The following is a 13895-nucleotide window of genomic DNA, read 5'->3' on the forward strand; positions in this document are numbered from 1 at the left end:
CCTGTACAAAGCTTAAGTCCAAGTGGATCAAGGACCTCCACATCAAACCAGATACACTCAAACTAATAGAAGAAAAACTAAGGCAGCATCTCGAACACATGGGCACTGGAGAAAATTTCCTGAACAAAACACCAATGGCTTATGCTCTAAGATCAAGAATCGACAAATGGGATCTCATAAAACTGCAAAGCTTCTGTAAGGCAAAGGACACGGTGGTTAGGACAAAACGGCAACCAACAGATTGGGAAAAGATCTTTACCAATCCTACAACAGATAAAGGGCTTGTATCCAAAATATACAAAGAACTCAAGAAGTAAGACTCCAGAGAATCAAATAACCCTATTTAAAAATGGGGTACAGAGCTAAATAAAAAATTCTCAGCTGAGGAATTTCGAATGGCTGAGAAGCACCTAAAGAAATGTTCAACATCCTTAGTCATTAGGGAAATGCAAATCAAAACACCCCTAATCCACCTCACACCAGTCAGAATGGCTAAGATAAAAAACTCAGGTGACAGCAGATACTGGAGAGGATGTGGAGAAAGAGGAACACTCCTCCATTGTTGGTGGGATTGCAAACTGGTACAACCTTTCTGGAAATCAGTCCGGAGGTTCCTCAGAAAATTGGACATTAAACTACCTGAGGACCCAGGTATATCCCTCCTGGGCATATACCCAAAAGATCCCCCAACATATAAAAAAGACACGTGCTCCACTATGTTCATAGCAGCCTTATTTATAATAGCCAGAAGCTGGAAAGAACCCAGATACTCTTCAAGAGAGGAATGGATACAGAAAATGTGGTACATCTACACAATGGAGTACTACTCAGCTATCAAAAACAATGACTTCATGAAATTCATAGGCAAATGGAATGAATTAGAAAATATCATCCTGAGTGAGGTAACCCAATCACAGAAAAACACACATGGTATGCACTCGTTAATAATTGGATATTAGCTCAAATGCTCAAATTACCCAAGATACAATCCACAGACCACAGGAAGCTCAAGAAGAAGGATGATCAAAATGCAGATGCTTCTATTCCTTCATAAAAGGAGTAGAAATGCTCATAGGAGGGGATACGGAAGTAAAGTTTAGAACAGAGACTGAATGAATGGCCATTCAGAGCCTTCCCTACAGGTGGCCCATACATATACAGCCACCAAAACTAGATAAGATGGATGAAACTAAGAAGTGCATGCTGATAGGAACCAGATCTAGAGCTCCCCTGAGGGACAAAGCCAGAGCATGCCAAATACAGAGGCGAATGCTAGCAGCAAACCACTGAACTGAGAACGGGATCCCCGTTGAAGGAATTAGAGGAATGATTGAAAGAGCTGAAGGGGCTTGGAACCCCACAAGAACAACAATGCCAACCAACTAGAGCTTCCAGGGACTAAACCACTACCCAAAGACTATATATGGATTGACCCATGGCCCCCAACTGCATATGTAGCAGAGAATAGCCTTGTTGGGGCACCAGTGGAAAGGGAAGCCCTTGGTCCTGCCAAGGTTGGACTCCCAGTGCAGGGGAATGTCAGGGGGGTGGTAAGGGGTTTGTATAGGGGAAGGAACACCCTGATGGGGGAGCGGGAGGGGATAGGGGGCTTATGGGTAGGAAACCGGGAAAGGGAATAACATTTGAAATGTAAATAAAGAAATATATCCAATGAACAAAAATCTGTCTTTTATCTCAATGAATGTTAGGGGTCTATTTAAGTTATGAATTTCATCTTGATTTAAACTGGGTAGGTTATATATGTTTAAATATTTATTTCTTTTAGATTTTCCAGTTCGTTGGAATATAGATTTTTAAAGTATGTCATTACGATTTTCTGAATTTGCTCATTATCTGTTGTTATATTTCTGTTTTCATCTCTGATTCTCTTAATTTTGATTCTTTATCTTTTCTTAGGTTAATTTGGCTAAAGTTTTGTTAATCTTTTCACAGCATTAACTACTTTCACTGATTCTTTGTATCTTTTCACTTCTATTTCATGAATTTCAGCTCTGATTTTGATTATCTCTTTCCATCTCTTTTGTTTTTGTTTATCTAAGGCCTTCAGGTATGTCATTAAGTTACTAGTTTGAGGTCTTTCATTTTATTTAGGCACTCAGTATTGAATATTATTTTTAGGACTGCCTTGAGTCCAACAGATTTTGATGTTTTACATTTTTATTTTGATTAAATTCTATGAATTAAAAAATTTCCTCCTGATTTCATTCTTGACCCAGTTTTCATTTAGCAGTACGTTATTTAGCTTCCATGAGTCTGCATATTTTCTGTTAATTACATTGTTATTGACATTTAGCTTTAATCCATGGATGACATTTCAATTTTTCTATATTTGTTGAGGCTTTCTTTTTCTCCTAATATGAAGTCTATTTTGAAGAATGGTCTATGGGCTGCTGAGAAGACCATGTATTCTTTAATATTTGGTTTCTGTAGATGCCTGTTGGTTCTATTAGCTGTATGATGTCATTTAACTTCAAACTTTCTTTATTCCCCCCCCCCCCAATGACCTATGTATTGTTGATAGCAGGGTGTGTGAATCACCCACTATTACTGTGTTACGACTGATCTGTGGTTTTCAACCTAATAGTATTTTCTTTATGAAATTGGGTGCTCCTCTGTTTGATACATAGGTGGTATATTTTTCCTTTAATGAGTATAAAGTGTCCTTCCTTATATTTTTGATTAGTTTGGGTTTGAAGATTACTTTCTCAGAAATTAGAATATCTATGCTTGCTTGTTTCCTAGTTCCATTTTCTTGGACTAACTTTTTCAGTCCTTTACCCTAAGATCATATCTATCATTGATGGTGAAATGTGTTTCTCGGATGCAGCAAAAAGATATATTCTGTTTTCAGATTCAATCTGTTTTCTGTGTCTCTTCATTGGGGTGTTGAGAGCATGAATATTAAGTGTTATTTTTGAATAATGTGTATTAATTTCTGTACCTTTGTTTTTGAGGTATTTTATTATGCTTTTTTAAAATTCAGTGTTCTTTGTACCTTCTTGGGTGTGTTTAATTTCTTCTTCAAACCCAAGTATTCCTTCTAGTATCCTCTGTAAATTTGGCTTTGTGGGCATAATTTCCTTAAGTCTGTTTTTAATCATGGAAAATTTTATTTACCCTTCAGTTATGACAGATGGTTTTGCTGGGTATAGTAGTTTAGCCTAGCATCTTTTCTCTTTTATAACTTTTATAACATTGGTCCAATCTCTTCTGGCTTTCACAGTCTCTGTTGAAAAATTGGCTTTTTATTCTGATGAGCCTGCTTTTATATATGACTTAATCTTTCTCTCTGGCAGCCTTCAATATTCTTTCTTTGTTCTGTGATTTTATTAATTTGATTACTATATGATGTTGGATATTTCTTTTTAGGTCCCATATATTTGGTGTTCTTTATGCCTCTTGGACGTCTTAGATTAGGGAACTTTTCGTTTATGGTTTTGTGTGCCTTTGACTTAGATCTTGTCTCCTTATTTGTTGATTTGGTCTTTTACAGTGTCCTAAATTTCCTGCATGTTCTGTTCTTGGTTCTGTTTTGATTTAATATTTTCTTTGCCTGAATGATCCAATTCTTCTTTCTTGTCTTCAAGTTCTGTTATTCTTTCTTGCACTTGATCCAATCTTATTTTTTATTTGACTTTTTGAATCTTTAATTTCACATTTTATTTCATTTGGACTTTTCTTAAGATTCTCTTAATTTAATTCTATTTTTTTATTTTGAGTTGGTTTAATTATACATTCAACTGTTTGTGTTTTTGTTTGTTTGTTTTTAACACAGAGTTTCTCTAGGTAGCCCTGGTTTGTTGCTCTGCAGACCAGGTGGCCCCAAACTCAGAAAGACTCCTGCTTCTGCCTCCAGAATTCTTGGATTAAAGATGTGCATTATTACCACTCACTGATCTTTGTTGCAGCACTTATTCATATATTTTTGAGTTCCTTCATCATGTTTATTACTGCTACTGAACTCATTGTCTTGTACATCATCCAAGTCATCTTTCAGGAGGACATTATTACGGCGGTACTAATTTTTTGTTGAGACTTGTTGTTTGGTTATTCATATTTGAGTATTTTTATGGGACCTAGGCATTTTGAGTTAGGTCATTGGTAGTATTTATTTGTATGGAAATCTTGCCTCTGCTTTATTGAGAAGGTGTTTCAGACAGTTTGCAACTTTTAAGGTAGTTGATCAACTGAATGGGGCTTAGGATTTAGCCTTTCAGCAATTCAGGGTTGATGCTTGAATGATCAATCTGAACTAGTCTCTGTTACCTTGAGACAATGAAGGTTTCTAAGCTCAGGAGCATCCCTTCTGTAAATAAGATGATTTTTACATGGACTCTGGAGGAAGGTGATCAGGACATCTGTTGCTTAGGCTTGCTCACTGTTGCTGTGAGCCTAGGATTCCACGAGAAGAGGAGAGATACAGGGGAGAACCATCAGGCTAATTGGGAACAGTGGTCCCCAGTCAGGTTGTAGAGAATGGGAAATGGTTGATGTTACCTTTTTGGGTCTACTGACCCCTCCTGGAGAGGGGTGGTCCTCAGCAAGTCATCACTCTGAATATCCAAAAGACTCAATCCTAAACCTCATACAGTTGGTCAACTACTTTAAAAGTTGGAAACAGGTGCACGGGGGCTCCCGGAAAAGGCGGCGCAGGTCCTCCTGGTTGCTGCCCTCGCAGAGAGCTCAAAAGCAACACCCACAAGCAAACTTGAGCCGCGGGACCGCAGGTAAGACCAACTTTTCTGCTCCAAGCGACCTGACTAGTGGTCTCAGGACACACAGAGGCAAAATTCCTATGGGACCGGACACTTCTGGTTTTTAGCTGGATTCCCAACCTTGCTGATCCCCGCCCGCAGCTCACTGCTCCCAAACCCCGTGGGAGAGAGAGCTCACAGCCCGGACAGGTGGGCACTCCTGAGACTGCAGAGCGGAAGTGACCACCAATATTGCCCATCCCTGCCCACATCCCTGGCCCAAGAGGAAACTGTATACGGCCTCTGGGAACTGGAAGACAGGGGCACTGGAGCTGCAGGTCCCCTCACCCCAGACACTGCCGGAACCTGAAGGGAACGGATCAACAGTTCTCTGCACCCAAATCCTGTGGGAGGGAGAGCTAAACCTTCAGAGAGGCAGACACGCCTGGGAAGCCAGAAGAGACTATACTCTGCCCACATTTCTGACTCCAGAGGAAAACACCAAATGCTATCTGGGACCCTGGTGCACGGGGGCTCCCAGAAAAGGCAGCGCAGGTCCTCCTGGTTGTTGCCCTCATGGAGAGCTCATAAGCAACACCCCACAAGCAAACTTGAGCCTCGGGACCACAGGTAAGACCAACTTTTCTGCTCCAAGTGACTTGCCTGGTGAACTCAGGACACAGGCCCGCAGGAACAGCTGAAGACCTGTAGACAGGATAAACTAGACGCCCGAAATCAGAACACTCTGTTCCCATAACTGGCTGAAAGAAAACAGGAAAACAGGTCTACAGAACTTTTTTTTTCTTTTTTCTTTTTTTTTGGAGCTGGGGACCGAACCCAGGGCCTTGCGCTTGCTAGGCAAGCGCTCTACCACTGAGCTAAATCCCCAACCCCCAGAACTTCTGACACATAGGCCTATAGGACAGTCTAGCCACTCTCAGAAATAGCAGAACAAAGTAACACCAGAGATAATCTGATGGCGAGAGGCAAGCGCAGGAACCCAAGCAACAGAAACCAAGACTACATGGCATCATTGGCGCCCAATTCTCCCACCAAAGCAAACACGGAATATCCAAACACACCAGAAAAGCAAGATCTAGATTTAAAATCATATTTGATCATGATGCTGGAGGACATCAAGAAAGACATGAAGAACTCCCTTAGAGAAACACAGGAAAACAAATAAACAAGTAGAAACCTATAGAGAGGAATCACAAAAATCCCTGAAAGAATTCCAGGAAAACACAATCAAACTGGTGAAGGAATTAAAAATGGAAATAGAAGCAATAAAGAAAGCACAAAGGGAAACAACCCTGGATATAGAAAACCAAAGGAAGAGACAAGGAGCTGTAGATACAAGCATCACCAACAGAATAAAAGAGATAGAAGAGAGAATCTCAGGAGCAGAAGATTCCATAGAAATCATCGACTCAACTGTCAAAGATAATGTAAAGCGGAAAAAGCTACTGGTCCAAAACATACAGGAAATCCAGGACTCAATGAGAAGATCAAACCTAAGGATAATAGGTATAGAAGAGAGTGAAGACTCCCAGCTCAAAGGACCAGTAAATATCTTCAACAAATCATAGAAGAAAACTTCCCTAACCTAAAGAAAGAGATGCCCATAAGCATACAAGAAGCCTACAGAACTCCAAATAGATTAGACGAGAAAAGAAACTCTTCCCATCACATAATAGTCAAAACACCAAATGCACAAAATAGAAAGAATATTAAAAGCAGTAAGGGAAAAAGGTCAAGTAACATATGGCAGACCTATCAGAATCACACCAGACTTCTCACAAGAGACTATGAAAGCCAGAAGATCCTGGACAGATGTCATACAGACCCTAAGAGAACACAAATGCCAGCCCAGGTTACTGTATCCTGCAAAACTCTCAATTAACATAGATGGAGAAACCAAGATATTCCATGACAAAACCAAATTTACACAATATCTTTCTACAAATCCAGCACTACAAAGGATAATAAATGGTAAAGCCCAACATAAGGAGGCAAGTTACACCCTAGAAAAAGCAAGAAACTAATCGTCTTGGCAACAAAACAAAGAGAAGAAAAGCAAACAAACATAATCTCACATCCAAATATGAATATAACAGGAAGCAATAATCACTATTCCTTAATATCAATATCAATGATCTCAACTGCCCAATAAAAAGACATAGATTAACAAACTGGATACACAATGAGGACCCTGCATTCTGCTGCTTATAGGAAACATACCTCAGAGAAAAAGACAGACAGTACCTCAGAGTGAAAGGCTGGAAAACAACTTTCCAAGCAAATGGTCAGAAGAAGCAAGCTGGAGTAGCCATTCTAATATCGAATAAAATTGATTTTTAACTAAAAGTCATCAAAAAAGATAAGGAAGGACACTTCACATGCATCAAAGGAAAAATCCACCAAGATGAACTCTCAATCCTAAATATCTATGCTCCAAATACAAGGGCACCTACATATGTCAAAGAAACCTTACTAAAGCTCAAAACACACATTGCACCTCACACAATAATAGTAGTAGATTTCAACACCCCAGTCTCATCAATGGACAGATCATGGAAACAGAAATTAAACAGAGACGTAGACAGACTAAGAGAAGTCATGAGCCAAATGGACTTAGCAGATATTTATTGAACATTCTATCCTAAAGCAAAAGGTTATACCTTCTTCTCAGCTCCTCATGGTACTTTCTCCAAAATTGACCATATAATTGGTCAAAAAACGGGCCTCAACAGGTACAGAAAGATAGAAATAATCCCATGCGTGCTATCAGACCACCACGGCCTAAAACTGGTCTTCAATAACAATAAGGGAAGAATGCCCACATATACGTGGAAATTGAACAATGCTCTACTCAATGATAACCTGGTCAAGGAAGAAATAAAGAAAGAAATTAAAAACTTTTTAGAATTTAATGAAAATGAAGATACAACATACCCAAACTTATGGAACACAATGAAAGCTGTGCTAAGAGGAAAAATAACTCTGAGTGCCTGCAGAAAGAAACAGGAGAGAGCATGTATCAGCAGCTTGACAGCACACCTAAAAGCTCTAGAACAAAAAGAAGCAAATACACCCAGGAGGAGTAGAAGGCAGGAAATAATCAAACTCAGAGCTGAAATCAGCCAAGTAGAAACAAAAAGGACCATAGAAAGAATCAACAGAACCAAAAGTTGGTTCTTTGAGAAAATCAACAAGATAGATAAACCCTTAGCCAGACTAACAAGAGGACAGAGAGAGTGTGTCCAAATTAACAAAATCAGAAATGAAAAGGGAGACATAACTACAGATTCAGACGAAATTCAAAAAATCATCAGATCCTACTACAAAAGCCTATATTCAACAAAACTTGAAAATCTGCAGGAAATGGACAATTTCCTAGACAGACACCAGGTACCAAAGTTAAGACCTCATACCAATACTATCCAAATATTCCACAAAATTGAAATAGATGGAGCACTACCGAACTCCTTCTATGAAGCCACAATTACTCTTATACCTAAACCACACAAAGACCCAACAAAGAAAGAGAACTTCAGACCAATTTCCCTTATGGATATCGACACAAAAAATACTCAATAAAATTCTGGCAAACCGAATCCAAGAGCACATCAAAACAATCATCCACCATGATCAAGTAGGCTTCATCCCAGGCATGCAGGGATGGTTTAATATGCGGAAAACCATCAATGTGATCCATTATATAAACAAACTGAAAGAACAAAACCACATGATCATTTCATTAGATGGTAAAGCATTTGACAAAATTCAACACCCCTTCATGATAAAAGTCTTGGAAAGATCAGGAATTCAAGGCCCATACCTAAACATAGTAAAAGCCATATACAGCAAACCAGTCACTAACATTAAACTAAATGGAGAGAAACTTGAAGCAATGCCACTAAAATCAGGGACTAGACAAGGCTGCCCACTCTCTCCCTACTTATTCAATATAGTTCTTGAAGTTCTAGCCAGAGCAATCAGACAACAAAAGGAGATCAAGGGGATACAGATCGGAAAAGAAGTCGTCAAAATATCACTATTTGCAGATGATATGATAGTATATTTAAGTGATCCCAAAAGTTCCACCAGAGAACTACTAAAGCTGATAAACAACTTCAGCAAAGTGGCTGTGTATAAAATTAACTCAAATAAATCAGTAGCCTTCCTCTACACAAAAGAGAAACAAGCCGAGAAAGAAATTAGGGAAACGACACCCTTCATAATAGACCCAAATAATATAAAGTACCTCAGTGTGACTTTAAGCAAGTAAAAGATCTGTACAATAAGAACTTCAAGACTCTGAAGAAGACCTCAAAAGATGGAAAGGTCTCCCATGCTCATGGATTGGCAGGATTAATATAGTAAAAATGGTCATTTTACCAAAAGCGATCTACAGATTCAATGCAATCCCCATCAAAATACCAATCCAATTCTTCAGAGAGTTAGACAGAACAATTTGCAAATTCATCTGGAATAGCAAAAAACTCGGGATAGCTAAAACTATCCTCAACAATAAAAGGACTTCAGGGGGAATCACTATCCCTGAACTCAAGCAGTATTACAGAGTAATAGTGATAAAGACTGCATGGTATTGGTACAGAGACAGACAGACAGACCAATGGAATAGAATTGAAGACCCAGAAATGAACCCACACACCTATGGTCACTTGATTTTTGACAAAGGAGCCAAAACCATACAATGGAAAAAAGATAGCATTTTCAGCAAATGGTGCTGGTTCAACTGGAGGTCAACATGTAGAAGAATGCAGATCGATCCATGCTTATCACCTTGTACAAAGCTTAAGTCCAAGTGGATCAAGGACCTCCACATTAAACCAGATACACTCAAACTAATAGAAGAAAAACTAGGGCAGCATCTCGAACACATGGGCACTGGAGAAAATTTCCTGAACAAAACACCAATGGCTTATGCTCTAAGATCAAGAATCGACCAATGGGATCTCATAAAACTGCAAAGCTTCTGTAAGGCAAGGACACTGTGGTTAGGACAAAACGGCAACCAACAGATTGGGAAAAGATCTTTACCAACCCTACAACAGATAGAGGCCTTATATCCAAAATATACAAAGAACTCAAGAAGTTAGACCACAGGGAGACAAATAACCCTATTAAAAATTGGTGTTCACAATGGGGGGAGGATGGGGAGGGGAACACCCATAAGGAAGGGAAGGGGTGAGGGGGATGTTTGCCCGGAAACTGTGAAAGGGAATAACACTCAAAATGTATATAAGAAATACTCAAGTTAATAAAAAAAATGGGGTTCATAGCTAAACAAAGAATTCACAGCTGAGGAATGCCTAATGACTGAGAAACACCTAAAGAAATGTTCAACATCTTTAGTCATAAGGGAAATGCAAATCAAAACAACCCTGAGATTTCACCTCACGGCAGTGTGAATGGCTAAGATAAAAAACTCAGGTGACAGCAAATTCTGGCGAGGATGTGGAGAAAGAGGAACACTCCTCCATTGTTGGTGGGATTGCAGACAGGTACACCCATTCTGGAAATCAGTCTGGAGGTTCCTCAGAAAATTGGACATTGAACTACCTGAGGACCCAGCTATACCTCTCTTGGGCCTATACCCAAGAGATGCCCCAACATATAACAAAGACATGTGCTCCACTATGTTCATTGCAGCCTTATTTATAATAGCCAGAAGCTGGAAAGAACCCAAATGCCCTTCAACAGAGGAATGGATACAGAAAATGTGGTACATCTACACAATGGAATATTACTCAGGTATCAAAAACAATGACTTTATGAAATTCATAGGCAAGTGGAGGGAACTGGAAAATATCATCTTGTGTGAGGCAACCCAATCACAGAAAAACACACATAGTGATAAGTGGCTATTAGCCCAAATGCTCAAATTACCCTAGATGCACAGAACACATGAAAGTCAAGACGAATGATCAAAATGCGAATCCTTTACTCCTTCTTTAAAAGGGGAACAAGAATACCCTTGGCAGGAAATAGGGAGGCAAAGATTAAAACAGAGGCAGAAGGAACACCCATTCATTGCCTGCCCCACATGTGGCCCATACATATACTGCCAACCTATTAGACAAGATGGATGAAGAAAAGAAGTGCAGGTCGACAGGAACTGGATGTAGATCTCTTCTGAGAGACACAGCCAGAATACAGTAAATACATAGGCGAATGCCAGCAGCAAACCACTGAACTGAGAATGGGACCCCTGTTGAAGGAATCAGAGAAAGGACTAGAAGAGTTTGAAGGGGCTCGAGACCCCATATGAACAACAATGCCAAGCAACCAGAGCTTCCAGGGACTAAGCCACTACCCAAAGACTATACATGGACTGACCCTGGGCTCCAACCTCATAGGTAGCAATGAATATCCTAGTAAGAGCACCAGTGGAAGGGGAAGCCCTTGGTCCTGCTAAGACTGAACCGACCATGAACGTGATTGTTGGGGGGAGGGCAGTAATGGGGGGAGGGCAGTAATGGGGGGAGGGTGGGGAGGGGAACACCCATATAGAAGGGGAGGGGTAGGGGTTAGGGGATGTTGGCCCGGAAACTGGGAAAGGCAATAACACTGGAAATGTAAATAAGAAATACTCAAGTTAATAAAGGAAAAAAGAAAAAAAAGTTGTAAACAGAATCTGAAACACCTGCTCAACAAAGCAGAGGTAAGATTTGTTGTAAACACTACCAATGATGTAACTTCAAATGCTTAGGTCCCATAACAAATACACAAATATGATATTAGAGGGTTTGGTGGTAGGAGTGTAGGTTCTCTACCTATAGGTGGAAGGATACTAGTGCTCAGCTGGAATGGATATATTTAGCAATGTATTCTGTGTGCCCTTCTTTAATCAGGAATATGGAAGGGGTACAGGAAGTCAGGTGTGGGACACATAGCCCTGAGGCAGGGGTGGGGGTGGTTGTAGTAGCTTGTGTTGGTTTGGTGCCCTTGCCGTAGAGTCAAAGGGATGGGTGAGGTTTGTAGAACAAGCCCCCTGCTTCTGTGTGGAGGAGGAGCTGGGTTTCCAAAGCAGGGATGCGTGTAGTTGGAAAGAGTAAGTAGAGTGGGAGGTGGGAGCCTAGGCTTCCAATATTGATATGGGAAGGGAAAAAGTATGTTGGTAGAAATAGGTAAGTTTAGCAGGAGCGTCTATCTGTAGGGGATTCTGGAAGGAGTGAGGGAAGGCAAGTGGCAGACATTCAATTATGCTGGCTGTATCAAATATTGTGTTAAACACTAAGTCAACTTACAGGATGAAGAACTCTTTTTGGGTTTGTGGTTCCAGAGGACTAAGAGTCTGTCATGGTGAGAGTTAGGACAGCAAGCAGCTGGCATGATGACTGTCTATAACTGGAGCTCACATTTAGAACTACAACCAAGAAGCAGAGAGAAAGAACTGGAAGTGGTGAACGTTTTTGTTTTGTTTTATCCTTAAACCTACTCCAGTGAAGTACTTCCTCAAACAAGGCCAAAACTCCTAAGCCACTTCAAACAGTACCATCAACTGGGAGCTAAGTGCTCAAGGACATGAGCCTCTGGGGATATTGTCACGTACACCATCACTGTGGCACATGCTAGTAGGTATACTGATGATGTGGTAGCAAGAGGGTCATGAATTCATTGATATATTTTATAGAGTTCCATGATTTTGTGTCTTGCCCAATTTGATACCAGTTACATATCTCTACAATCAGCAGGGCCTCCCTTTGCGACCTAGGCTATCTTTGAACTTGTGATTGATTACTCTCTCTTAGCCTCTCAAACACTGAGATTACAGACATACACTGTAGTGTCTGGCTTTCAATTGTTTGGTTTTGCTGGTTTTTTTTACCCTTATTTTTTGTGTATGTGCTATATCATATGGTTTAAAATATGCTTTATTTTATGTATATAAATGTCTTGTCTGTCTGTCTGTCTGTCTGAATGTATGTATACTCTGTGTATACCTGGTTTCTGAGGAGGCTAGAAGAAGGTGTCAGATTTTTTGAAGCTGAAGTCACAGACAGTTGTAAGCTGCCCTATGTTTTTTGGGAACTTAATGCAGGTCCCTTGCAAGAGCAGCAATTACTCTAATTACTGAGCAACTTCTCTATGCTTCCTAATAAGAATTTTGCTGATTTCTGTTTTTCATACCTCAGGTGTAATGTCTTTGCTAAGGCCGCTTCTTCTGGATGTGGTCCCAACAATTCAACAGACTGCTGCTTTGGCTCTGGGGAGACTGGCGAATTACAATGATGACCTGGCAGAAGCAGTTGTGAAGGGCGACATTCTTCCACAGCTTGTTTATTCATTGGCAGAACAAAATGTAAGAATTTTTCAAAAATAATTTATTTTTGATTTTAGGTAAAAATATGGTAACTGTGGCACAGTTGTGGATTTGAAGGTCTTCGAATGATTAGATTCTTTTGGTTTGGACTTGGTAGCAGCCTTTTCCCATCACTGTTAACAGGGATGATGTAAAAGAACATTTGTGACTCATACACAAAGTAGTGTGTATGTCTATGGGAGTTTTGAATATAGGCTCTGCCAGAGAGAAGAGGTTAAAGATTCTAGGCAAATAAACATGTTCTTTCTGCAGCTTTTATATGAAGGTGGCTAGTAGAAAGAATGATTCCTGAAGAGAGTGCCTTTAATGAAGTTTGATAAGTCATTTTTTAACTAAGTAGACAAACATTTCAGAGTGTTCTATCCAATGCAATACAGCATTTTCCTCTACAGTGTTTCCAGTTTTATTTTTATAATAATTTATAAATAATATAAGAATTTAAGCATTGTTAGACTAACCATTAAATTCTATTAGTTTATCCTAACCTGAGTAAGAACCAACTTTTCTTGATATCCTTAAGACTAAATTTCAACTTGCCTAATGAAACACCTCAACTGAAAAGTGGGCAAAGGGTTTAAACAGATATTGTTCCAAAGAAACTCTATAATAGTCAAAAAATTATAAAAAGACTCTCAACAGCATTAGCTATTAAAAGATATAAACCGAACTTCAATGAGATAACACCTCATATCTACTGGGATGATCATAAGAAAAATAAAAAATAAAACAAGTGTTGGTGATGATGAAGTGTTGGCACCCTCATGTGCTGCTGGTAGGTTTGTACAATGGTACAGTTACTGTGACAATTTGGCAAAATGCAGTAAGAT

At 39.7% G+C, this 13895-nt stretch overlaps 1 protein-coding gene across 1 annotated transcript in view; it reads left to right on the forward strand.

Annotated features, from left to right (window-relative positions):
- The window catches only part of Spag6l (sperm associated antigen 6-like), a 95741-nt gene that overhangs the window by 5576 nt on the left and 76270 nt on the right, over positions 1-13895 (forward strand). Inside the window, exon 3 of the mRNA NM_001034960.1 lies at positions 12881-13047. Within this exon, the coding sequence (NP_001030132.1) occupies positions 12881-13047 (167 nt within the window). The remainder of the gene's footprint in view (positions 1-12880; positions 13048-13895) is intronic.

The sequence above is a fragment of the Rattus norvegicus genome, chromosome 11 (genome assembly GCF_036323735.1).
Source record: "Rattus norvegicus strain BN/NHsdMcwi chromosome 11, GRCr8, whole genome shotgun sequence".
NCBI classification, from domain to species: Eukaryota; Metazoa; Chordata; class Mammalia; order Rodentia; family Muridae; genus Rattus; species Rattus norvegicus.